This window comes from Artibeus jamaicensis, unplaced genomic scaffold (assembly GCF_021234435.1).
Source record: "Artibeus jamaicensis isolate MK-2021 breed Jamaican fruit bat unplaced genomic scaffold, CSHL_Jam_final contig_482, whole genome shotgun sequence".
Taxonomy (NCBI): Eukaryota; Metazoa; Chordata; class Mammalia; order Chiroptera; family Phyllostomidae; genus Artibeus; species Artibeus jamaicensis.
This window is the reverse complement of record NW_026521857.1, coordinates 3130537-3157889: the sequence shown is the minus strand read 5'-3', so window position 1 is coordinate 3157889 and position 27353 is coordinate 3130537. Positions and strand designations below refer to the sequence as shown.

Sequence of the window (27353 nt, the reverse complement as noted above, 5' to 3'; positions counted from 1 at the left end):
TGTCTGGGAGGAAGCCGCTGGGCCACGAGTGCGGGAACCGAGGGGTGGCACACGACTGGAGCAGGCTTTTTTTTTTTTAGCAGAGAGGAGAACTCTCCAGTTCTTCGCTCTTCTGGAGTCAGGTTTCCAATCCCATGCCAGCTGCTTACCTGTGGTGTGACCTTTCCCAGGTCACTAAACCTTCCCAGGACTCAGTTACATCATCGGTTAAATGGGTTACCAATAACTTTAGGGGTGGTCAGAGGATTAAAGTAGAGAATGCCGCGGTTTCCCGCCCGCGGAAAAAGCTCCGGGACAGAAGCTGTAATTACCCGCTGCTCACACTTCATTGGGACCCCTGGCCCAGAGGCCAGGGACCAGCTGCTGTCCTCCGAGGGACCGCGGGCTAGTCAGTGAGGGCGCGCTCTGCCTTGAGAGATTTATTAGCTTGCTTGGGGCGGGATTTGGAAAGAGGAGAGAAGGAGAAGGAGGCGGTGGAGGGCAAAGAAAGGAAAGGAGCGCAGGGCCAGGAGGCGAGTGAGGCGGCGCCTGGGAGGAGTCGGCCTGGGTTCCTGGGCCCCGCGCAGCGCGCGCCCGGAGCCCGCCGCCGCGGCAGGGTGGGGGCGGTGCGCAGCGGCCAATGGCGCGCGGCGCAGCGGCGGGGGCGGTGCAGGAACACCCGGCCACTGACAGCCAAACTCCCCAACTCCGCCCTCGTCCCCGCGGGATCCCGGAGCAGAGCCGGCCGCGGCCGAGGCAGCCCGAGCCGTGTTGCGAGCGAAGATGGCAGCAGAATGAGAAGGCTGGCGCCGGGTCGTGGCCTCTGCGGTCGCTGTCGCCACGCTGCAGCTCAAGATCTGCACGCGGCGCCCTCAGAGCCTCGTGCTTAGCCGGCCTCCTGGTGGCCGCTGAATTATTTCATTCTGGGCTGAGCGCCGGGGAGAAAGGGGACCCCGCAGCGGAGCCGTGCCTAGCTCTGGCAGCCTGTAGAGGCTTGTGCGTGCGACACTGGCCGGCTGCGGAAAAGACGCGGGAGAGAACCAGTCCCAGGCTGCATTGGCGCGGGTGCGGGGATGAGCCGGCCATGGAGTGGCCTCCGCGGGGCGCACGGAGCTGGCTGGTGCTGCGGCGGGTGTGCAGCCTGAACCGAGGTTCCTCGGGTCTTCGGGGCCTCGGGCGCCCTGGGGGCGTCTCTGCCGCCGCCTCCGGGAAGGACTGGAGCCCCGCGTGGCGGACTCTGCAGCAGTCACTGTACTGAGGCTCCCAGAGACTGCTTTGCCTGCAGCTGGGTGCGCTCTCGGCACCCGGGCTCCTTGCCCAGGGCACGGCGGCTGGCGCACAGAGGCGAGCCGGGTGCAGGACTGGCTAGAGGGGTGTGGGCGAGCGTGTTGGACTGGAGAGCCGAGCTAAAGCTGAACCAGGCAAGCCCGAGCAGCCATGCTTCCCGGGGTGGGCGTGTTCGGCACCAGCCTCACCGCCCGAGTCATCATCCCGCTGCTGAAAGACGAGGGCTTCGCAGTGAAGGCGCTGTGGGGCCGCACACCGGAGGAGGCGGAGGAGCTAGCCAAGGAGATGAGCGTTCCCTTCTATACCAGTCGCATTGACGAGGTGCTGCTGCATCAGGACGTGGACTTGGTGTGCATCAACCTGCCTCCGCCTCTCACCAGGCAGATCGCTGTCAAAACCTTGGGTGAGCGGCCCCTCCCCCACCGCCTCCCCCAGTCCCCTCGCCTCTCCTCTTTGCCTTTCCCTCAGCTTTTCTCCTTTCTCCCACTCGTCCTTCCAGCAGTTTACGTGGCATCGACGCGGACCTGGGGACCTGAGATCCCACAGCCCACTCGGAGCGCCCTCTTCCCTCATCTTTGGCCCTCCCTAACTCTGCGCTGCCCTCCTCCCTTCTGGCTCCACCTGGGCGCGCTTCCCCACGTGTGCGGCGCGGAGGCTAGAGGAGGCGTGTGTTCTGGGGATGAGGATGAGGATTAGATGTTGGGGACTGTGAATGGCTGCTCTGAGGAAGAGAAAACTAAGTCCCCTACTGTGTGTGTGGTGCCTGAGTGTGTTCGTTCGCGCCTGTGAGAAGCGAGTGCGCGCCCAGGAACGCCTGAATAAAGGGCTCCCCAAAGGTTTCTGGCTTTCCTAGGGGCGATAGGCGACCGGAGGTTTAGCTGCTGTGCCGCCCTGCTAGGATAGTTTGTTACTTTCCGCCATGAGTTAGTTTAGTGTGAAATTAGACATGTGACAATCAGCCTCAATTATCTTGTCTTCGCTGAAAGCATGGATAGCTGGAGTGGTTGGATGCCCGGAGTTGGGGAATCTATTACTACTGGGACGTCTTTGGGCTTCAGGGAGGTTCATGTGTTAGTGAAGATTGGTTTATTAAAAATCACTTTAACTTTCTCGTGTGGCAGTCCCGGAATTGTCTTCTGCTCGGATGGGGAGTCATAGATCTTCAGTTTTTAGAGCATGGCCACAGTAGTTCCTGAGGCACAGAACCTTTGTGTGGGAAAAGGCCCAATGGTGCCAGTTTCACGTGGAAGCAAGCAACAGTCCCTCTTGAATTCCCATCAGGAATGGTTCTCAGGCCTGGTGTTGACAAGTGGGTTGGGAGGAGCTCACCACCCTCCATCATCTGGTCCCCCACTTCACCCAGGCACTGTGGACAATCATGGACAATCATAGACAGAGTGCGGGTCCCAGCATCTCTGCCATGCTCAGAGGAAGAAGAAGGGCAGTATTTTGTCCACCAGCACGTCTCACACTACCTATGACAATCCCAAGAAGACTGCTCACTCCTTATTCTCACAAGAAAAATGTTGGAATTTTATTGGTGAGGAAAGAGACAGCACAGAATGCCCCAGTAGAGAAGAATTACAAAGGGAATTTGGGGAAGAACAGGGACAGCATCCAGAAACCAATGGTAATTTATGGAATCTTGGAACGGAATGTTTCATTTATTTATTTTCTAATGATATTTTATTGATTATGCTATTACAGTTGTCCTGATTTTTCCCCCTTTGCCTACCCCCAACCAGCACCCCCCACTCCCTCAGGCAGTCCCCTACCTTGTTCATGTCCATGGGTCATGTGGGTTAAGTTCTGTGGCTACTCCATTTCTTGTCTGTACTTTACATCCCCATGGCTATTCTGTAACCACCTATTTGCACTTCTTAATCATCTCACCTCTTCACTCATTCTCCCTCACCCACCTCCCATCTGACAACCATCAAAATGCTCACTGTATCCACGATTCTGTCTCTCTTCTTCTTGTTTGCTGGGTTTGTTTTTTGGATGCGATTTTTGCTATGCATTTTTTGCCATTTTATTGTTCATAGTTTTGGTCTTCTTTTTCTTAAATAAGGCCCTTTAACATTTCATATAATAATAGTTTGGTGATAATAAACTCCTTTAGTTTTTTCTTGTCTTGGAAGCTCTTTATCTGCCCTTTGATTCTAAATGATAGCTTTGCTGGGTAGAACAATCTTGCTGTAGGTCCCTGCTTTTCATCACTTTGAATATTTCTTGCCAATCCCTTCAAGCCTGCAAAGTTTCTCTTGAGAAATCAGCTGACAGTCTTATGGGAACTCCCCTATAGGTAACTGACTTCTTTTCTTTGGCTGCTTTTAAGATCCTCTCTTTATCTTTTTAAAAAATATTTTTATTTATTTATTTTTAGAGAGAGAGGAAGGGAAGGAGAAAGAGTGGGAGAGAAACATCAGTGTGTGGTTGCCTCTCATGTGTCCCCTAATGGGAACCCAGCCTGCAACCCAGGCATGTGCCCTGACTGGGAATCAAACCGGCGACCCTTTGCTTCATAGACCCGGGCTCAGTCCACTGAGCTATACCAGCCAAGGCTCTCTCTCTTTATCTTTAACTTTTGGCATTTTAATGATGATGTATCTTGGCATGGGCCTCTTCACATCTATCTTATTTGGGACTCTCTGTGCTCCTGGACTGCCATGTCTATTTCCTTCACCAATTTAGGGAGTTTCCTTTCACTATTTTTCTAGTAGATTTCCAATTTCTTGTTCTTTCTCTTCTCCTTCTGGCACCGTTATGATGTGAATTTTGGTCCTCTTTAAGTTGTCCCAGAGGCTGCTTATACTATCCTCATTTTTTGGGGGTTTTGGGGTCTTGGCTGCCCCCAAATGAGCAGCTTTTCCAGTGGGCTGCCCAAAGTTGTCAGTTTTCAGGTTAATTTTATTAAGCTTCTGACTTTCGTTATCTGGTTTCTTTGGCCTTGAATTGAATATCACTGGGTTCTGGCTAATATTTCTTTTCTGTTTCATATAACATATGTGTTGGGCAGTTAACCTCTGTGCTTACAGTGGATCTGTGCATATCAAATAGATTATAGCCACTCTATAATACAAATCTGTTAGGGCAATTTGCATAAAACAGGTCCATGTGGCGCCCCACGTCTACTGCAGGGCATAGGGCTGGTCATATTAGAAAGACCGTGTTTGGTCTCTCTTCTCCCCCCCAGGGCAGCCCGGTCCTGCAGGTCAGACCCACAGAGCTACTCTAGAGCGTGTCCCCAGGAGAGTGGCAGTCTGGGGAACAAACATCTCATTTTCTGACCATCACTGGTACTTCAGCCATGAAAGTGTTCAGGGCACTGGCTTTGAGAGAAACACAACTTACATATTTCTGGATACTTCTTATTATCAAAAATCCCTATGATTTTTTTCCTTGATAAGACCAATGTGAGTATATCTTCAAAATCAAGTGTAAGAGACACAAGGAGTAAATAGACTTAGTTTAATACTCATGATGTAGGGAATAGTGTTTTGTTCACATCTGCATGGTAGCTCTTGGGCTTTTTTTATTCCTGATTTTGCAGGCAATTTGAGGTCATGTGTGATTACAGAAAACATGGTGACATTGGATTTAGAGGGGGCTGGAGTGTACTCTCCTTGCAGACTCCATCTTCCCCGGAAACTCCTCGGAAGTCACTGTCCTTGAGTCCTGCCCGCGAGCACACGGTAGGGTGGTCGTCTGGGTTTGCTCTGCGGGCACAGTGAGAGGTTTGACACATGCAACACAGGAAGTGAAACGCCCCAAACAGTTATCCGGTTGGTCTGGCCGTTGGGGGTTTACAGATGCTAGTGTTTGCCTTGAATCGAAACAAGCCAGTTTTGACCAGTCCTAGTGCATTTTCCATTCAGCAAAAGCCTGGGCTGTGAGTTGCATGCCCAGCATTGGTGAGAGAGCTGCGGTCCTGGGTCCACACTCCTAACTGGTCACAGCACTGTCAAGGTGAAGGGCTGGTCTAGGGACCCAGAGGAATGAAGCTTGGAATCAATCGAATAGCAACATTCGTTAATTTGTAAAAATTTCCTTGAAATCCCTACCTTGGTGAACTAGGCATTTCTATGTTGTAGAGACTTCTTTATAATATATAATTTCTACTGTGTCCAGGGGTGCTTCTTATTAAGTACCTACTATGGTCCAGGCAATGTGGTAGGTCCTGTATATAAAATATTTTACTTCACAATTAAAATAATCCTCTAAGATAGATATTAGCTCCATTTTACAATTGAAGTAACACAGATTCAGAGATTTGAGTCAAAGTGCCCACGTACATATACCCACAGGTTCAAACCCATCCTTCTGCCTCCTCCGGAAACTATTTCTTCCTCTCCTAGCCCCAAATTTGCTTCTTTGCCACAGGCTCTCCTGTCAGATAATGGCAACCCAGGTGAGATCGCTGGTGTTTTCCTTTATTCCTGATTACTGCCCCCCGCCCCCTTCACTGTGGAATCAGTTCCAAAACCTGGTTGATGCTAACTCCTTAATCCCTCTGGTCTCTGTTCCCTCTTCTGCATCATTGCTTCTTCCATTAAAGGAATGAGGTCCCTACCTAGTTTCTGAGTTAGGTTCCTGTCAACTCCTCCCCACCCGGTGGCCAGAATTACCTTGAAGAACTGCAAACCTGATCAGGCCACCGCTCCTTCCTTTTATTGCTTCTGGGAAAAGCCTCGACTTCTTGACTTAATAGGCAAGAGCTGCTGGTTTTTCTGGAACCCCAAGAACTTTAGCTAAACTAAAATACCGCTGTTCCCTTAAATGGACCCTATCGGATTATGCGCCCCTGCCTCTGTGAAGAACCTGGTTCTGCCTTACGTTAGTGATCTATGCCTGTTCATCTTTCAGGGCTCGGCCCCCGAGTTACCTGCCCCAGGACTCCCCCGTCCTCAGTCCCGTCCCCTGCATATCCTCTGTGGTCAGCCAGTGGACCCCCATCTTTCCTTGCACCTATTGTAATGTATTTTTTAAATTTTAAATTTTATTTATTTTAAATAGGTTATATATTCACATGGCACAAACTTCAAATGCTGTAAAAATACACAGTGAGAAGTATGTTTGTTCCCCCTGTCCCTGTCCTCAACCACAGGCAGTTTTTGTATCTACTTTTTGAGATTTTTGCAGGATGTACTGGCATTATGTATGTAAAAATTTTTTAAACTTTTTTACACAATTGGTAACATCCCACTACATATACAGATTATATATACACACACGCACACAAATATAGGTATATAAAAAACCCAGGATGGGAAAGTATCCTCATTTCCATTTTTGGTGGTATAGTATTTTATCAGTGTTTATTTAACCAGTTCCCTATTACTCAACATTTAGGTTGTTTCCAATCTTCTTATACAAACATTATAGTGACTAATCCAGAGCATATGTCATTTTGCACACATGCCAATCTACTCGTAGGGTAAACGTGTGAACTGCTGGTCAAAAAGTGTGTGCTCATGCTCGTTCATTGAACAAAGACAGTGCCGCTTCCACTGGCCCCTGTGCTGACGCAGCTCTCTGTTCATTTCCTTGTGCGCCTCTCTCCTGAAGTCCCCGGACTGCCAGGTGCCTCCCCTTCGCATTCAGAGCTGCGTGCTGTGCAGGGCCCAGCACAACACCCCTACCAGCCTTTGGGGTCAGTCAAAACGTGTCTCAATTTGTCCCCCCGAAGTGTACCACTCCACCTGGACTATGCAGTAAGCCGTCCAATGGCTTCCTTACCTTCACTCTTCTTTCTTAATCACTTTATTCTCTGTGCAACAGGTAAGTGGCATATGTAAGTAGGACACCGTGTATTCCCTGCCGGAACATTTTGATGGCTCTCATGGCACTTGGAACAGCATTCAAGTTCCTTGTTATGACTTACTTGCTCTGAAATGGCTCTGCCTCGTCTTCTCCCCCACGTCTTTGGCGACTCTCCCACACTCTCTGCCCTCCGGGGACTTGGACGTGTTTTTGTTCCTCAAACGTACAACTCCTTTCCTGGCCCTGGGCCTTTACATATGGCTCATCCTTATTCCTGGAAGGGTCTCCCTCACACATTCTCTCTTTCCTTTTTTTTTAAATCCTCACCCAGTGGAAACATTGATTGGTTACCTTTTGTATGCACCCTGACCGGCTGAACCTGCAACTCAGGTATGTGCCCTGACCAGGAATCAAACCTGAGACCTTTCAGTTCATGGGAGGATGCTCCAGCCAAGTGAGCCACACCAGTTGGAGCACTTTCTCACTTTCAAGTTTCAGCCGAAACATTCTATTGGGAGAGATGCCCTTCTGGATCCTTCCCTTTCAATCAAAGATTTGTCCCCCGCACCTGTCAATTATACCTCTGTCATCCTCTTTATCTTCTTGGGGGCACTTGGTGGGAAGATGATCTCATTTGTTTGCTCGTTCTCTTATTTGCTATTTGTCTCCCCAACTGGAATGTAAGTACAGTGTGGTGGAGCACTTGTCTGCTTTACTCACCTGGGAGGCTTTCTCTCCCCTAGACAGTGCTAGGCACTGAGTCAGCACCTGACTCAGTAGTAGGTACACTGTAATGTTTGCTGAATGACAGGAGAAGAAGGCCTTTTCATTGAATAAAAGAATGCTTGGGGAAGCCGCAAGGTTGTAAATAGGATGTGTCAACCAATACGTAACCTTTTTGTCTTACGTGCAATAACCCAGTGCCTCTCAAAAACTAGCATACAGTCACATCACCTGGAGATCTTGTCAAAACACAGGTTCCAGGGTGGGACCTGAGATTCAGAATTTCTCTCCAGCACCCATTGGGTGTGGGGGCTGCAGCAGCCAGACACATAGATATGATGACCCTCCACCTTGGGGAAAAGAAATCCTCTGCCGGGAATAATTAACCTGGCAGGGGCACCATGATAAAATACCTGTTGTCTTTGTGTGTAATGGGATGACACCTGTTTTCACAGCCCCTACCATGACTTTTGGAGACAGTAGTGCAGATGCCCTTGGGAAAGCCTCTCCATGGGATGGAAGGCTCTTTGGAAGGAAGAATAAGGCTTAGGGTTTCCTGGAGCTTTGATATGGCCACATATTGGTCTTGCCCCAACTTTTATGGCATCATCAGCTGAGGACCTGGAGCAGCCTGACCTTTCCTGTCCTACTTCAGAGTCAGCAATTGCTCAAGGTCTGGGGGGGGGGGGGGGCGCGGTGCTGCTGGAACGGGTAACAGAGCAGGGAGGAAACGGAGTTGAGACAGGGCCTCTCCGGTCCTGGTGGCCACACTAGCAGAGATAGGCTGCAGATAATGAAACACCACATTTGGACTTGAGAGTAACTGTTCTGAAATCCCAGCAAACCCTGCATTTCTAGTACTTCCTTAAAGTCTCCTCTCGAGCTGTTTCTAACTGGAGGCTGTGAGCAAGGTGATTGCATTTCTGCCCCTGAGCACTGAGAGAAATAACTTTGGTCTATTGATTTGGTGTAGAGTTGAGGAAGCCCTGAGGCATTATGCAAATGAAAGAAGTGAGTCTATGTACTGTTAGGAAAAGTCAAGCTCCACCAACCTCATTGCATCTAATTGAAATTAGGTGCAGTTGAATGATTAGTTTGTGGGTGCTATCTGGCTTTGAAAATGTACAATTGTGCAAAAGTTTAAATTGGAGTGAGAAGAGGCCAAATAAAGAAGTTGGGGATTCGATATCTGAAACCGGGGACGAACCCACCCCCCGCCAAGAAAAACTCACCCCCCAAAAACTGGAACTGAATTGCATGTTTTAAGGGTTTCACCAAAAAAAGAAATGCATAGGCAATTAGTTATATATTAATATTTTGACTTTGGACAATTATGGCCTAGCAAAGACCATCGTTGTATAAGAGGTCGTGAATCATAAAACTTACCAACTATATGAAAGGTTGACAGGTTACCTGTGTGACTTTGGCGGAGGTAACCATCCTTCCTGAGCTTCACTTTTCTCATCAATAAAATGAAGTTCAAGACCCTATCTTATTATAGGGTTGGTATTACAATTAAAATGGGCAGGGGTATGTAGAGACCCTGAGTTATCTGCATAAGCACAGTAAGTAATTAGTTCTTTCCAATGTGATGAATTCTTTAGCCTATTCCAAATAGCACTTGTGGAGATTTTTATTTCTTATTTTCATAACGCATGAGTTCCTCCTGCTAGATTCAGAAAAGAGTTAAAAGTTCTCTTATGTTTAAAAGGAAATGTGCATGAGCCAAGTGTCAGAGGTCATCTTAGCTCAGAATCCAGTACTTGCTTCACAGATTTGTGGTCTAGAATGTGCTTATGGGATTACTAGGAACTCACTGTGGGGTCACAGGAACTCACCGTGGCCTGGAAGGAGTCAGGACTCAGGAAAAGGAGGGGGCTCCCTGGAGGAAGAAGGAGTGTAGCCTGCAGATTCCTTTGCACTGGAAACAGCATTAGCCCTTTCCTAGGTCCTCAGCCTGCGGTCCTTCCCTGCAAATGCTGGACCTCCCAATCCCTATAATTGCATGAGTCAATTCCTTAAAAATTAACTTCTTTCTCTCTGTATATACAAACATCCTATTGGTTCTGTTTTTCTGAAGAACCCTGATGAATACAGATTTTGGCTGGATGAGGCCCCCTGGCCAGGCAAGCTGTGCAGTGTGGTACCTGCCAGAGGTGCCAGGCAAGTGTAGGTCTGGAGAAAACTTGTTGGTTGGTGTGGGCCCCCAGGAGAGCATCTTGAGCACTGTCCTCTAAGCAGGAAGACCTTGAAGGCAAAAGGTTTTTTCTGGTTTAGGCTCCAGCCAAGGGATTTTGAGAAAAAGGCTTTCGCACCTGCCCCTCTGACAGCCACAGTGACCCTTCATCTTGATGAGTTCTGTACCTGTCATCAGGGCTTTGGGGAAGCAAGCCACTCAGGTTTGGGCAAGTCTGGGATTCCTCAGGGTTTAGACTTTCTTTGAGAATTGTTAATGACCTGTAGAGCATTAAAAATGCAGAAAAATAACTTTGAATCAGAATGATAGGGATTGTTTTTTAAATGTTCAGTTTCCAGATACAAAAGACCCTGTGGTATTGAGATGCCCTTTTAGGTAAAATAATATCCAGAAAGTGAAACCACAGAATTCTGAAGCCCCAAATTAAGTTCGTCTTCAGCTTTAGCATTGCTTTATAAAAAATAGTTTTATTGAGATATACTTTGTATATTATAAAATCTACCCATTCGTTGTAAGTGATTCAGTGATTTTTTTAGTAAATTTATATAGCTGTGCAATTATCTACATAAAAAGTTTTAGAACACTTCCAACCCCCAAAAAGTTTCCTCATGCCTGTTTGCAGCCAAACCCCATTCCCACTCCTAGCCCCAGGCAATTACTGATCTGATTTTTGTCCCTATCATTTGCCTGTTCTAGAAATTTGATATAAATGGAAACATATGTATGTAGTCTTTGTGTCTGGCATCTTTCACTTAGCATGGTTTTGATGTTCATCTATGTCGTTTCATGTATCAGAGGTTTATTCCTTTTTATTGCTGAGTAATATTCCATTGTGTGGGCATACCACATTTTGTTTACCCACTCACCATTTTAGGGACATTTGTATTATTTCTAGTTTTTTTGCTGTTTTGAATAATGCTGCTGTCAACCTTTGCATACAAGTCTTTTGTAGGCCCATATTTATACTTCTTTTGGATAGATATCTAGGACTAAAATTGCTGGGTAATAAGGTTTATATATATTTAACTGCTTAAGAAACTGCCAAATTATTCTCCAAAGTAGCTGCCTATTTTATATTCATACCACCTACCTACAAGAATTCTAATTTCTCTATGTCATTTACCAATACTTGGCCATTGTCATTTTTTTTGATTACTGTGTAGCCATTGTAATTAGTGCATAGTGGTATCTCATTCCGATTCTGATTTGCATTTCCCTAATGACTAATGGTGTTGAACACCTTTTCAGGTGCTTATTAGCTAGTCGTATATCTTTGGTGAAATGTGTATTCAAATCTCTCAACCATTTTTGAATTGGTTTTTTTATTATTATTATTATTGAGCTGTAAGCATTGGTTTTGTGGTTTGTTATGTTGTTACATCAGGGGTAGAGATTTTTGGTTTTGAAATCCTTTCCTTTATTTTTGAGTTTGGAACTAGATACAGTTGAAATAATTCCCCAAGCCAAATGGAATTAGCTTTGCCAGCTACTCACTGAAGTGGTGCATTATTTAAAAGAGCGAGACAACCATGTGAGCGGATGCCCGTGACGGGGCTCCAGCATTGCCCTGGGCCTGGTGATGTGCTGCTGAGTGTTCTCTGAGGGACACTTCCAGCTTGAAGATTATCAGGGATATTCCAGGACCTTTCAGGCCCATATTTGGCTCAGTGTCTGAAGAGTGTGTCCTTTTTTTTAAATTTGTTTTTATTTAATAAACGCCTTTGAATGCTTATGGCACAATGTTAACTGTGGTGGGAAATACCCTATATAGTAAGATAGGATCTTTGTCTTTGAGAAAAGATAAGCATTCACAAACACAACAACAATGCAACGAAATATATGATTAAGCACAGAATGAATCGTTATACTGCAATGCCAGGAAGTGTTTGCTTAAGACAATTGAGTAACTCAAAAATATCAGTATTGAATTAAGGGTCAACTGCCTGAGTAACTTCCCAGGGCCAGTCTGCAAAGGGCACTAAAACAAACAGAAAAACAGCAATTGCTTGAACAACCTGCCCCTCATACAAGCAGTGTTTGTGTGAATGGGGACCTTGCAGCAGAGTGCTGAGTCCTGAAGGGCTTCCTTACAGGTGGTGAGTGCCTGCTAAGCTGTCTTCCAGAAGGGCTGGATCTAGTTCACTGCTGAGCTTTTGTTTTGCTGAATGGGGAACTTGAGTGTGAGGTTAGAGATAAAGTGTGTAGGGCCTGTGAGGAAAGGCCACACTGGTCCCCAGTGCCCTCAGCATGGGTCCCTGCGGAGGTGGCCCTGCAGATAATGGATGCTACCTGATATCTGAGGACAGAGGAATTCCTGAGAGCTGGAGTGGCCCACGAAGACATTTTGGAGGAGGTCAGGCTTAAACTGGATGCACAGGGCGTAGGATTTCATACCTGAGAAAAGGATGTGGAAGGCTCTGTGATGAGAAATCCTAAGGAACCATCTGGTTCTATAGCAACACTGAAGAAAATTGTGTTTCCTGTGGTTGGTCATCTAGGACAAAGTTAGAGTGGTTTAAGAATGTCCAAAATGATAAATCATTGTCCCTTTTGAAAATTTAAAAAATTCTTTCCTCAGCAATTCCCTCCCCACTTCCTTCATCAGCCATAGTTCCACTTGCATCTTTCTCCCCCTTATGTCCCCGTGGTGACTGGCATGGAGGACACAGCTCTGGGGCAGGCAAAGCAAACAGCTCGCAGGGTTGTTGGAAAGAACCCCATTGAGAGGAGCCCAAATGGCCATCTTAAAGTTGTGAAAAGAGCTGCAAAAATCGAGTCAGCGAGAAGTGTAAAGCCCGGAGCTCCCTGTGGGTTGGGGGCAGGGGCAGGCTCCGGTGGAGAGTAGGGTCAGCTGAGGAGAGGGTGAGCTGGCCTTGCTCAGTTCCTGGTTTTGTGTTTGTGCCGGATGGTGGTGGAAACTCATGTCCCTTTGTTATACGGGTGAGTCCCTAATGGTCCAAGGGCCACTGCTGGATGAAAGAATCTTCTTGATCAAGGGTGCTCAGGGTATCACATGTGGACATGCTTGTCAACATTAGGAGGCGACAGCGCATGGAGACTGGGAGGCTGCTGCCCAGTCCTCTGCTACCCTGGTTTCAGGGAAGGGCCAGAGTGGTGGAATGAATAGTTAGTTCTTGACTTGGGATCCAGTGGTCAGTGAACACAGCCCTGATAGGTCAGTGAGTACAGTGGCCAGGCTTCCTAAAGCTCCCCAGTGTGATACCAGTGTGACTGGTATCTTCATTGCTCAACTTCAAAAGGAAAATTTCCTTGTTGGGTTTGGTGTCACCCTGCAGAAAATAAAGTGAGGCCCTTTTTTCAGCAGTGGAAAAGTTGACCGGCTGTAAGAGGCTGCCTCATCGCACTGCTGGGGCCCGTGCTGCGTTTTATGTGGCTGTGGGTTCCCCTCATGACTCTTCAGAGCCTTGGTGTCTTCATCTTAAAACAGATAATAGAAGTACTTAGCTCAGAAGGTTGTTGAATTATACAGAGATTTGTTTAAAGTGAGTGCTCAATAAACATGAGGGTCCTGTTGAGTCAGGACTTAGTCATGGTGAGCAGCTACTACCCATTCATTCCTCCCCTGAGCAAATATTTACTGAGCACCAGCTGTGTATGTAGCAGGCCCTCTCTAGATCTGTGCTTTACTATTCAGTAGCCCTTAGCCCTATGTGCCTCTTTAAATTTACATAAATTAAATCTAAAAAAAAAGAATCCAGGTTCTCAGTCACCCTAGCCACACTTCAGGTGCTCCAAGGCCACACACACAATTGGTGGCTGCATATCGGACAGAGCAGCACAGGACATGTCCGTCGTTGCAGAAAGTTCTACCGTTCGGCACTGATCTCAAGGCTGGGGCTTCAACAGTGGACACAGCAGTTACTCACGCTTAACCTTAATGTGAGCTTGAGAGTTTCAGGCTTTGGGCGTGTTTTGTTTTCTCCCAGGTATAGGATGGTAGAGCATCTGCACAGTGTTTGCCGGTGCGTGAGAAGTGATTGGGAGAGGTTTAACGAGGTACGGTCTTCACTCTATTATTATTAAGAAGGAGATGTGCTGTGGAAAGTTTCCAAAAATCCCATTCAGATGTTGAATGAACAAGAGATAAATGACACCCCTGCCCACCTGGGGGGTCATCACAGGTACTTTAGGTAGCAGAAGGCACTGATGTGACCCAGTGAGGCCAGGGCAGGAATGCAGCCTCACTCTAGGAGCCAGTTCCTCTACCCTCTCAGCAAAGCTGTGAAGCTTTGCTTCAGTTCGTTGCCTAAAGCACAGAGAAGCACCCAGGAGCAGCGGGTGGTGGGAAGGGGCTAGACGCAGGCCTCCGAGTCCCTTGCGAAGCAGAGGGAACACCCGCCAGCCAGTTCCTGAGGGAAGAGCCACACACATGTGACTCAGGGGAGGGAGGTTTCTGCTGAATCCCTCCTCCACTCCCTGCACCAACCCCCCTCCCTTCATTGGAGGGGAAAGGCTCAACTAATAGGTAATTGCTACGTTCTTAATTACTACTACTTTTTTCCCCCTTGAAGTCTCATTTGCTTTGCAAAAGCAATATCCATTTGCATGAGCATTCCTTAGGGAACCCGAATGTGAAATTCCAGCCAGTGGGAGCTTGGAGGGAGAGGTAAGTGTGCATTTGTAAGGATGCCACAGGCAGCCTAAGTGTGTCTCCAGGAGAATGTCTCCTGACTGAAGTCAAGGGCAAAGTAAGGATCTTAGATTACTTGTTATTTAAATTTGTCATTGGCCTCTCCTTTCATCTCCTCCATGAGCACGAATAGTCAAAAATGGGCAGTGGAAAATGCGCTTCTTTCCCTGCTTTGTCTCCTCCCCTGCTGCAGTAGACCCCGGGCACCAGAGGGAAACACAGCAGCAGGAATAAACACTGACCCGGGAAAACGCCTCATGGTTCTGTTTGTCTGAACTTCTGTTCGTTTCAGCACCGCCCACGTGGTAGTGCATTTGTTTAGGCCACACAATAACACTCTCAGAGAGTCCTGGGGGACAGGTTTAGAGCCCGTGGGATGTAGCTGGCCTGACTTGATATGCACAGCCTTTCATATCTGGGGCACAGAGGCAGCCTGGCTTTCCCCAGGAGGCCCAGGTACACCACAATGCTGCATTTATCTGTGGAGCTGAGACGGAGACGTAGCTACTAGTGTTTACTCAAGTGCAGTGGGCCGCCATCCACAGCCTGCGTGCATCAGGGATTCTATGGGGGGTGTGCCCTGAGCAGCTAACACTTGTTTTTCTCCTTTGCAGCCCGATGACCTAGGATGGCAGAGATAGCTGTGCTCATCACATCCAGGGCTGGGGAAGCCAGTGGAGTTGCACAGGCCACATCCTCCAACAAGGGGTCCCTGCTTGGGTATTTGTCTGTTTTCAACTAGTTTGTTTATATTCATCATCCACTTACTGAGTGCCTACAATGTGTGTGGCAATATTCTAGGTCATGGGAGGTGAGAAGAGGTCAAAGATGTGTACAATCTGGTATCTACTCTGAAAGGCCTTATAATCTATCCAGAACCTACCCCCATCACTTTGGAAATGAGAGGAACTAATATTTAAGAGCTACTTACTGCGGGCCGGGCATGGTTCAGTGTCGCTCATTCCCACCTTGCAGCCACCCTTCAAGGTGGGCTCGCAGCATCTCTGTCTTCCCACTGAGAAATTTAACTGTAGAGAGGTTGAATGTCACCCATCATCCTCTGACTTTTTCTCATATACTTTATAATCTAAAGCAGGGCTGTGTCTTACAGGTAATGTCATTTCATACTTTAAGTGGGAGAGACTTTTCTTTCTCAGTAGTAAGTAAAATAGCTCTTTGCAGTGGTGTCTTAGGTTCTGCAAAATCAGGGATTTTGCCAGGTTCACTCAGCTGAAAATAAGTGCAGTCAAAATTCGACAGGGGTTTGCCTGACGGTAAAGCTTGTGTGTTGCCCTCCTGGTGTGCTGCAAATCCGTGGTGCAGTTTTGCTCTCCTTTGTAACTGTGCAAAGGCTGTAGGATTGTCACAGACGACATACGAAAAGGGGGAAATGACTGAACCGGCGCTCTTGTCATCTAATCCCTTAACTGAGGAGGCAGCAGCGCAGGGAACTGCACACTTCAAACAGGATGTTGAAAGATTGAGAAAATGTCATTTAATTACCTTCCCTTCTTTGCCGATTGTAACTCATGTTTTAAAGGCCAACAGTAAATGTCAAACTCCGGTGTGTTTAAGGTAGAAACAAGAGTAATGTTGCCTCCCTGCGTTTGTTCTGGTTGCCCTGGGCTGAGTGCAGCGTTTTTACCTGCAGGGATCCACTGGGGACGGGACAGTGGCCTCTCTACTCTCCCGGAGAACTATGACAGGAGACATAGGCCAGCTCCCTCCCTCAAATGACTAATTCTGGGAAGTCCCCAATTGCAGGCCTGTGTGTGTTTATCATTGTCACAGTGCGCTCTGGTCAACACTCCCAGGTATGAGGCAAGGTCTGTTGAATTCCACGGCTGACCTGGATTCCGAAAGCAGTGCCCGGGGCTAGAGACCGCGGCCATGGTCTGCACACCCTGACCCGCACAGTCCCCACATACTTAAACAAAGCCGGCCCCACGACAGGCTTTGACTGAGTCATTTTCCTGAGCTGGAAAGCAGCTGATATGAAAACAGAAGTAGAAGGGTGAATGATTTGGCATCTCGGGGAGGGGCGTGTGAGTAGTGGAAAGAATACTCCTGGCGATCAGAATGGCGTGACAGGCCTTGGAGGGACCTGTCCCCTGATGCCCGAGGAAAACTGAGTCTCAGAGGAGTTGAGTGGCCTGTCGGTGTTCACACAGCTGACCCTTGAGAACTGAGTCAGGACTGAACCCAGGACTCTAGAGAGGGCATCTTTTTCCCTTCTCAGACATTTAATCACTTAGGGCTTGTGTTTCTCCAATGACGACGAAAATGGAGAGATTGGCTTCTGGGAAGCTCTCCTATGGGAATAACCTCAAATAATAATTGTGAAAACATCTGCCTACACAACAGTGTCCAGCGAAACCTTATTTATATATCCAAAGTGCTGGAAATAAACACAAATGGTCTGTGGTAGGGAAATGGTTAGGTGAATATGGTAAACACCATTGATTAATTACTAAATAGCCATTGGAATTATGAATAGGAAGACGGCAGCAATACAGGGATTTTTTAATTATATAATTATAGGTAAAGAAAAAGGATTCAGAAGTATTTGTATATTATGATACCCTTGTTTAAAGCAAGCACACATGCCCAGAATATTAAAATCTGATGGGTAATGAGCCCAGATACTAGTGATGGCTAGTATGGGATTGTAGGATTTGGATTTTTTTCATTTCTAAATTTTCAATGTTTAAAAGATATGATCATAATGGAAATAAATTTATTTCTCAAGAGAAAGCAACAATAACATGGGAAAAATTGTTTGGTTGGGGTGATTCTGCAGTTCTTACATTCTGTGATGCTCTGAACCTGGGAAAACTGTCCCCAGGCACCTGCAGACATTTATGGTGAAACAAAAGTTGGTCCGGCGTTGGCTGAAGGGAAAAGCTGTTCTTCCAGGCAGTGGAAGTGGGTGTATAAAGATCCCAAATCTGTACTGTTGTTGCGGGGGGTACTTAGATGTGACTCTGAGTTTGGGGACAAGCTCTAAGTTCTCGATTGTAGGGTAACTTCTCTGTAATTCTAACCTTGTATGGCCAGAACCCAGATGCCGCTAAGTAGGACTGGTGAGGTCCCATCTGTTCCCCTGCTGCCTGAACTTGGCCCACGATGGGAAGAGACACTCTCGTTGGCCTCGGCGTTCCGAAGAAATATAGCAGTGATGGTGCGTCTGCAACACTTCCATCTTTCATTTCCACTTTTCTTTGCAGGGAGTTTTCTTCTCAGCCAGACCTGTGGGGGTGTAGGTGGTGAGCAGCTTCAGAACCCTCGTTCTGAGGAAAGTCGTCACCAGCTGCTGAAGTTGCTTTCTGACTGTGGGGGTGGTGACATGGGGCTGCCATAGAGTGTTAGCTTGGGAGCCCGGACTGGCGGTTCTCGCCCCAACAAGACAGCTAATTAGCTGTGTGGCCTTAAGCAAGCCACCTCACCTCTCCAGACTTTCATTTCCTTACTTGTAAAATATAGGCACCAGAGTAGGTTTATGAGTCCCTGCCAGTTCCCATCTTGTCTGTCTATTCCGGTAACTCACTTTAAAAGCTTCACACTGACTGGGCAAAATTATTTGGTTTGTTAAGTATTTTTAAGTGCTGTTTTATTACCATTCCTCGCTCTCAACTGGTTGATCAGCTTGTTGTTTTTTTCTTTTATTGATTCCAAAGGGAGGGGAAGGAAGGGACTTAGAGAGGGAGAGAAATATCGATTTGTTGTCTCTTATATACACCCCGACCGGGGACCAAACCTGCAACCCAGGAAATGTGCCCTGACCAGGAATTGAACCTGTGACCTTTTAGTAGTCCATAGATGATGGCAACTGAGCCGCACCGGCCGGGGCTGATCACCTTTTTCTGGTTTGTTTGCTTATTTGTTTGTTTTTTAAATTCTCACCTGAGGCTGTGTTTTCATGGGTTTAGAGAGAGTGAAAGGGAGAGAGAGAGAGAGAAACATCGATCAGTTTCCTCCGGTGCGTGCCTTGACTGGAGATTGAACCTTGCAGCGTCGATGTGTGTCCTGACTGGGAACTGAAGATGCAGCCGTTTGGTGCACGGGGTGATGCTCCAACCGACTGAGCCACCCGGGCAGGGTATATATTTTTTAAATCTGTTGCACAAACACGCACAGCTCTCCTTTATAATGGGAGACAGCTTTCCCTTTATTTTCAAGGGAGGCAGTGCATGCATTCTGGGGACAAAGTGGTGTATGTGGGTGACAAAGGGGGATGGAAAGCTGCTTGCCAGCAGAGTGTGTGTGAGTGTGTGCACCTGTGTGTGTAAATGTGGGTGTATACGTGTATATGGGTGTGTATGCCTGCCTACATACATGCATTGTGCCCTTGATGGTGTGGGTTTTCCCCCCTTTACTGTCACTCCCGAGAACACACCTGTATGGGTAGCTGCTACTGCCAGCCGTCAAGTAGGAATTCAGTTCCGTTTGGGGTTAGCTCCCGGGCACAAACTTATCAGGGGGTGTTTGGGGTTAGCTCTTTCTGCAGATGCCCCATTACCCAGATGGTTCTCCATTGCCCTAAGGAAAGATTTAGTTTTGCCCGAGAAGATACTGCACTGTCAGCAGCAGATCAAAGGGACAGTCATTCCTAGCAACTCCAGGGCAGAAACTGTAGGGTGGGGGCGGGGAACAGTTGACAGGAGGCCAGAAGGAAGGAGACAATAGAGAACATTGTGCCCTGTCACACTTGAGTAATTGGCTGGGTGCAGCCACTCTCCATGGCGGTGTCCGCCCAAGGTGGGGCCCCTCTGCATGTGGTTGCCCACCCTGAAAGGAAGAGCACGTGACATGAATAAACTGTGGGTGGGAAGCTTGTAGTTAGTGATCACCACCCAGCAGCAGAGTGAGAGGACCTCAAGGCTGGCATCAAGAAAAACCCCGGAGAGGGTCTTGAGAGGAAGGCAACTGTTTACTTTCCCGTTGTTTTTCCCTGCTGCCTCCCAGCTCAAATGGACAGTCCACACCATCTGGCAACACTAAGAAGGCCCAATAGTATTATCTGGTACCTTCCGCAAAGTTGTACAAGCAAAGACTTGGGGATCAACAGAGAATGAAGAAGCTGACCAAGGCAGTGCTTGTGTCTGTGAGGGATGTTTTGGGTCGCCCTGGACTGGGATGGCTCCCGTTTTTCCCAGTCCTAATTTGCACTTGGTTTCAGTGTTTCACAGTCACTGTAAGTGGGCCGGGTCCCTGAAACCCCATCTAAACTCAGCAGTTCTCTGTGTTCATAGAGAATCCGGTGGGCTCTTTACAGAGGATACACTTGGTGTGGTGCAGTGCCCTGCGTCAGATGGGTGTTGGATGACCCAGGTTTTGTTTTACATCTGCTGATAGTGCGTACAGATCTTTCTCTCTCTCCCTAACATTTTTAGGCAGACAGGAAGGCCTTGCGGGGTCCTGTTCTTGATACTAACTCATTCTGTGGCCTAACACAGCCTCTTAACATCGCGGGTCTCAATTCCTCTTTAAAAACGAGGGATTCATTTACAATGGTTCTCGAGCTTGGCCGCGCATTAGGAACCCCTGGGAGGGATCTGGACGCCCTGACGTCCAGGCCGTGCCTCAGAGCAACATCGTGAGGCTGTCTAAGGATAGGAATTGGGCGTTGGTGTTTTTAAAAGCTCCTCAAAGTTAAGAAGCTTTGTTTAAAAGAGTGCTTCTCAGACTTTGATGTGATCTGAATCACCTGAATCTCTTGTTAAAAAGCAAATTTGGAGTCCACAGGTCTGGGTGGAGCTTGAGATTCTGCATTTCTAACAGGTTTCCAGGGGTGCTGATGCTGCTGGCTCAGAGACCAAGCTCTGAGTAACAATGTTTAATCGTATGAGCCATGGTACAAGGCACAATGATTCTGTTTGCAAAAATGTGGCACAAGCACTGTTGTGCAGAAACGAACATAGAAGGAGCAGTTACGCTGGGAGAGGAAATCAGGGCTTGCTGCACAGAGGAGGTGGCACTAGAGAGACTCTTGAACAAGGAGAAAGCCTTCTTTGGGTAGAATCTGATTGTGTATTAGTCAGGGAAACTTCGGGTTCTCCAGAGAAACACAACCAATAGGATGTGTGTGTGTGGATAGACAGATATTAATTTTAAGAAACTGGTTTATGAAATTGTGGACACTGGCACGTCTGAGGTCTGCAGGGCAGGACAGTGGGCTGGAGGCCCAGGGAAGCATCGGTGTGGCAGTTCAAGTCTGAGGGCCATCTGCTGGCAGAATCCCCTCTTCTTTCCGGGAAAGCACTCTTTTTCTATTAAGGTCTTCAACTCAGTAGATGAAGCCCATCCTTCATTATGGAGAATAATCTTCTTTACTCAAAAAATGCTTTCACGGTGACATCTAGAATATCGTTTGACCAAATACCTGGGTGCCACGGCCTAGCCACGTTGACACAGAAATGAACTGTCACAGTGAGGGAGATGGTTTTCCAGTTTCTTTTGGCCTTTGTGAACTACATACAGGGCTGGAGCTGGAGCAGAGGGAGCTGTGGTCCCAGGGAGCAAGAATGACTTCTGGGTGCTTCTCAGTCTTCACTGGTGATCTTCCAACATGTCTTTGTTCTGCTGTAAACGTAGAAGGGTCGGACTTCGCAAGCCACGGTACTGGTGTGGGCTCAGCCATGGGGCTGCCTGCCCACCTCTTCCTGGTGCTCACCCGTGCAGGCGCTGGAGCCCAGGCAAGAGTGTGGACCCTCCCAGTGGCCTGGCTCTGTGCCCAGGGAAGAGCACACAGGCAGAATCAGGGCTGGAGGGAAACCCACGCGTGGTGCTGTGCAGCAGACACTCTGCCTCACGCTCCCGTGATTTGAGTCATCCCAAAAAGGAGAAGGTGAGTGGGGGCAGGAGCACCCCAGTATCTGTAGACAAGGACCTGCCATAATGCAGGGGGTCAAACTTCTCACCCTGAGCCACAGGAAGAAATACATTGTATGTTGTGGCCCAGTAGATATATAACTATAACTGTCCAGTTGTGTGTGTGTATACATAAAACTTATAACACTGAAAATGTTTTATGACCTGAAACTTTTATTTCATTGGCACATGATGCCCTATGCTATTTCCTCCTTTTCATCAAGAAGAAGAAAAGCTGGTCCTGTCCCACCGAACTGATTTCACAACCCTTGGTAGTCAGATATGTGCCGTAAAAATGAGACCCAAATCCTGGCAGCGAGGAAAGAACTTGGGGAGTCTTGCGACCTGAAGCAGCGTGTCCAGTGGGACTTCCTGTGGTGATGGAAATGGCCCGTTCTGCGCTGTCCAGTGTGGGACCCGCCGGCTCCATGTAGGTGTGAGATGTGGCCCGTGCAAATGAACTGGATTTTAAATCTTATTCCATTTTAATTAATTTAAATTTAAGTAGCCACATGTGGCTGATGAGGAACTGAATGTTAAGTTCTGTTCTGTTTTAATTAATTTAAAAATAAGCAGCTGCATGTGGCCATTGGCTCTTGTGGCAGGTCTGGGGCACCGGCCTTCTCCCGCTGCTAATCACTTGTCTGGCAGAGAGCCCCCACCCACCCCACAGCCCTGACCCACACACCCCAGGCCTCTGGTACAGCATCTGCTAACTGGGAAGCTGGACCCCGCTTCACCTTCCTGGTTTCTGGGGGTTAGGAGACCAGGCTTAATGCTTACCTGGGCCATAGAGTTAATTAAGTGCCCTGGGCGGTTTTACAGATAACGGTGCTTTGCATTTTTAAATGATCCTTAAGAAACCTTTCCCTTCTTCCTTAATTGCTCACCTGTGTGACTTCACCGTTTGAAAAGAGAGCTGCTTTCTGCTTAATGAAATCTTAGCAGCCCGTCCTCACCTACTTGCCGCACTCCTTGGATGGCGTTTGCCACCTGAAAGTGAGGTGCTTGGCTTCCATCAGTTTTGAAGAGAGCAAGCCTCTCTCTAGGCAGGTGTAACGGCCAAAAGGATGATGGCGGTGCAAATTTGGGTGCATAGGTTGCCCTGGTGGGGGGGGTTGGTTTGGTTCTGTTGTTTATGGTGTGCAAAGCTAGTGAGTACGGTTGAGGTTTGGAGGACAGACTTTGTTTAAATTTTAGGAGTCGGAACTGGAAAAAGCCCATTATTTAATGGACCTCAAGGTCCTGCTGGAAAAATTAAGGGACCCAGGAAAGGATAGGGTGGGGGAGGTGATGTCTTTCTCACTTTTCAGGAAGTTCTGGTCAACCTTGATGAGGTCGGCTCAGGCAGGGCACATACCTCAGCTTATTTTACTTTTCAGAAAATGATTTCTTCCTCCAGGCTCTCACAGTTGGAGGACCGAAGGTGAGATGCATGGGAAGCTCACCGCCCGCTGATTTGTGCTGAGCCTGGAAGTGATCTGGAGAGTTCTTGCTGCCCATTTATTTAGGCTCAGATGGGAGGGGTAAGAAGAGGGCCAGAAATCCTGGAGAGAGCCCTAATTCATGACGTTCAGAAATCGGAAACAATATCACCAGCTTCCAGTGGAATTAAATGGCTCCAGGCTGCTGGGAGCGTTATCCAGTTTACTTTGGGTTTTCTCTGGGACTAAGTAACAAGAATTTTAAAGCCAGCGCAATGGGGGCATTCAAGATGAGCTATGTCAGCTCCCCCTCCACATAAAGGCAGCCCCTTTTATTGAAAGTACAGTGTCATGCACTAGGACTTTCACTTAATTCTTACCACCACACTCTGAGGAAGTGATTAGCTTCATTTACTCATGGAGAGACAGGTGAAGTAACTCACCCAGTGTTACACAGCATCACAACCTGAACCTGCCACAGGCTGTTAAGCTGCTGTACTGCTTCTCAGCTTCAGGCCCAACAAGCAGAAGGTGGCCTGCCATGCCCAGGGTATTGGTGACTCACTGCCCCACCCTTGGTACTCGCAGGTGGTACCTGAGGCACGTGTTGGCATCCTCAGAGCCCATCATTCCAAGAGGTGGGAGGCAGGTCCTCTACTTGCTGGCTTTCTTGCTGAAAGTTGTGTGTTTTCTGGGAAGAGCAGAGTCTGAGGTGAGGTGGAATGATGGGGAAGGAATCTCCTCTATGGAGCCAGAGGAAGGAATTCACGGTGAGGGGGAGGGTGTACCCCATACAGACCTGATAAAGGGGAAAAAACCAACAGCGCACCATTCGCAGACTCGGCTGACAGGAAACAGCTGCCACAGGAGGAATGGGCAGTGTGAGGGCAGAGTGGTACCGCCCTGCCCTGGCGGATGTGAGCCGACCGTGGAGGGAAAAACAAGGGAAAGCTGCTGTGGCTCATTAGCCACCCGAGGCTGCTCTGGAGCAGTTGCAGCTGCGGCAGCTGACTCAGGAGATGCAGGGTGTTCCTGATGGCAGCATGGCGAGGGTCCGCACAGGGCCAGGCCTGGGAGGGCAGAGGGTTGCCTGTGGTCATCACCAGAGCAGCCCACCGTGCTGCTCCACGGTGATGGAGGGCCCACCGTGGACAAGACACTTGGCCTGAGGCTGTAACAGGGATTCAAAGCATGACCAGATGGACTTCCTGCTTCCAAACGGTCGAGTTAGGACATCAGAAGTAGACATTATACAAAAATACAGCCAAACAAAGACTGAGTCAACCGTGAACGTGCCATTGGCCTCTAACACTGCTCTGCTGCGCTGCCTCCGGACTTTGATGTCAGGCACGAGCAGCTCAAGGTGACCCTGTGCCCCAGGGTATGTGTGACTCCTGTGTGCTATTGACGTCTCAGTGCCCATAGACATGGGGGTCATTGGTGCTCATCGCCTCCAGACGAGGGAAATGAAAACCAAGCAGATTCTGGTGCCAGCCTTAGGACTGATCCAATTCCCCGCTTCCCCCTTTGAACACTGTCCGTCAACGTGGCTCATTTTGGCCTCTGGGAGGCCCACTGGGATGACCGAGGTTGGACTCAGCAGGAATTCAGCATGTCTTTTAAGTCTATTAGAAGTACAGTGACTTGGGGTCCCTGTCCTCAAGGAGTTTATGACCCTTGGGGAGATGCTGTGATGGTGAGTGCCAGGCTGTGCCAGTCCATGATAGTTGCCATGGGGTCTCAGAGGAGGGGACAGGGTATGTTCGAGTGGGGGATTAGCAGGGAGGGCTTTCCTGGTGAGAAGGCAGTGTGAGCTGATGGGCAGCAGCACGGTCGGGCGTGGTGTGTCCAGGGAAGGGCCCCTGGTGCCCTGAGCCCGGGCTGCTGGTCCAGAACAGCAAAGGGCCTTGACACGAGCATGAGGAGCAGCGAGGACTGACCCGGGCGTCCCTGTGTTTAGAAGGCCCTCGGGGTGGCAGTGCACCGGAGCCTGGAGGTGTCAGACACGATGGGACTCATGTGGCGTCTGCACAGAGTGGGATGTGGTAAACACGGCACCGGGAAAGTGGTCACGTGGATGGCAGCGTTAGGGAGGTGACGGAGAGCGGAGAGCTGAGGGAGGAACGAGCTTCCTCCCGGTGGGGACTCCTGAAGTGAGCAGAGCAGCGGTTCTGGTGATCTAGGGTTGGGACGCACCTCTCCAAAACTGGCTTTAAAACAACACCAACTGTTTGTTTTGCTCACCCACCTGGAGGTGAGGTAGGCTCAGCTGTTGCAAATAGAGGGTGGCTGGGCCTGGCATCTTCTCGAAGGTTCCATACACATCTGTCTGGTACCAGAGCTGGGAAGACGAGATCCACTGGGGGCTGGAGCAGCTGGGGCTCCTCGGCTCCCCGCCACTTTCTCTCTGGTCAAAACAAAGGATTTTAGGGGAAGCCGACTTCACACAGTGGCCAGAGGCTCCCAGAGTGAGCATCCCCAAAGCAGATGCTTCTTTGTGGCTTTTTCTAATTGAGGATCTGAGGTTGTGCAGTCAGTTCTGTGTCGTTTTATGCCTTGATGTGATACAGAGGACCCCGGGCTCAGGGAAAGGGGAATATATTGTCTCTCTAGATAAGAGGAGTGTGAAGGAATTCGTAGGTGTGTTTTCAAACTTCCCTTGCAACTATTTGATTAAACTTTTCGAGGCATTTCTTTAGAGGGGATAAAATAGTGGTATGACCACTGGTAGCACTGAGTGTACAAGGGAACTGAATCCTCATCTACCATAGAAGGAAGTGGAGAGGGGCCCTCTCAGTTAGAGACGTAGACATACTGTTTTTTAAATCCTCATTTGAGAATGTTATTGATTTTAGAGACAGAGGAAGGGAGTGAGGGGGGAGAGACAGAGACATTGACGTGAGAAACGATGATTGGTTGCCCCTCCACGTGCCCTGGACTGCGACTGAACCCACAGCCTGGGTATGTGCCCAGACTGGGGATTGAAGCCATGACCTTTTGGTGTAGAGGATGATGTGCAACCGACGGAGCCGCACTGGCCGGGGCTGTAGGCATGTTCTTTAGAGACATGAGGGTCACTGCCAGAATCACTTGTTATGTGAACTTGCTTTTTCCCCTTAGAGGAGCATGTTGTCTGGATCCCACATGTGATTCAGAGGGAACAGGATCCGGGAGCCTGTTGCTGCTGACAGAGGTGGCGCCAGGACGGCATCGTCCTGGGGCCCTGAGGGAGGCAGACAGGAGCGGGCAGACCAGGCAGCGCTTCAGAGAGCTGAGCGTGGGAGGGGGGGAGGGGTGTTTGAGGACCGAGTCTGTGAGTGGTGAGGACGTGTTCGGGCCTGGTGACCTGGTACAAAGTGTGAGCTGCGGCGTTGGGGGAAGGGCACCGACAATATAAGAGAGCTATAGAAGTCTAGACAGCGAAGTCAGTATGGCGGTGATGAAGGTGAGGGGGCGTCGCCCTCGCGGCCAGAAGTGTGAAAATATAACAATATTATACAATAATAAAGGTCTCCTCTCAATGGGTGTGTTAGTTTCCTGGGCTGCTGTGACAACGTACCAGAAACCAGGGGCTTAAACAACCGAAATGTGTTGTCTCACAGTCCTAGAGGGTGGGTGTCAGCAGGGTCGGTCCCTCTGAGGGCTGCGAGGGGGACTCTGTTGTCTCCCACTTCTGGTGGTTTGCTGGCTGTCTTGGTGTGCTTCGCTTGTAGGTGCGTCACTCAGACCTCTGTCTCCATCTCCATCTCCACGTGACCTCTCCCTGTGCACGTCCCTGTCTCCAAATTTCCCCTCAAAGACACTAGTCGTATTGGATTACGGCTTGAACCTGATGGCTTCATCTTAACTGGAACATCAGCATAACCTATTTTCAAATAAGGTCATGTTGCAAGGTGCTAGAGGTTAGGACCTCAACATTTTTGGGAGGGACACAATTGAACCCATGGCAACTGGTAAAGATGTGACAAAAGTCTCTGGGTCTTCCCCGCATGTCCCTTTCTCCCTCCTGCCCATCTTGCCTTTGATGAACGAAACACTGGTCCAACCTATTGGTTCCCACCATCTGTGTCTCTTGGGCTTTTTTTCTCGCTACCCCATATCTCCTTGTACAGGAAGTCACATAGAAACACTCCTTCATCTTCCTCTCAGTTCACTTCTTCTGTCTGAGGGGCAGGGGGTCTTTCCTGGCTGCCTTAGTAATAACAACTGGGACAGTGTCACCCCCATGGAGTAGTTTTGTGTCATCTCATTGTTATCCTCACAACTCTTCTGTACTGCAGGGATCCCCACCTTTTTGTAGAGGTGGAACATGGGGCTCAGAGTTCAGGTCACTCGGTGAAGGTCACACAGCCAATCAGGAGGGTCTGGGACTGGAGTGAAGATCAGTCTGACTTCATCATAAGAAATCACCTTAGGAGTTCAGTGGGGAGCATTATGGGTCACGCCTTTATTTCAAAGG

The 27353-nt window shown here is 48.6% G+C and overlaps 1 protein-coding gene across 1 annotated transcript in view; it reads left to right on the top strand.

Annotated features, from left to right (window-relative positions):
* The first annotated feature begins 688 nt into the window (after positions 1–688).
* The window catches only part of GFOD1 (glucose-fructose oxidoreductase domain containing 1), a 117162-nt gene continuing 90497 nt past the window's right edge, over positions 689–27353 (top strand). Inside the window, exon 1 of the mRNA XM_053668216.1 lies at positions 689–1669. Coding sequence (XP_053524191.1) covers positions 1417–1669 — 253 coding nt within the window. The 5' untranslated portion in view covers positions 689–1416. The remainder of the gene's footprint in view (positions 1670–27353) is intronic.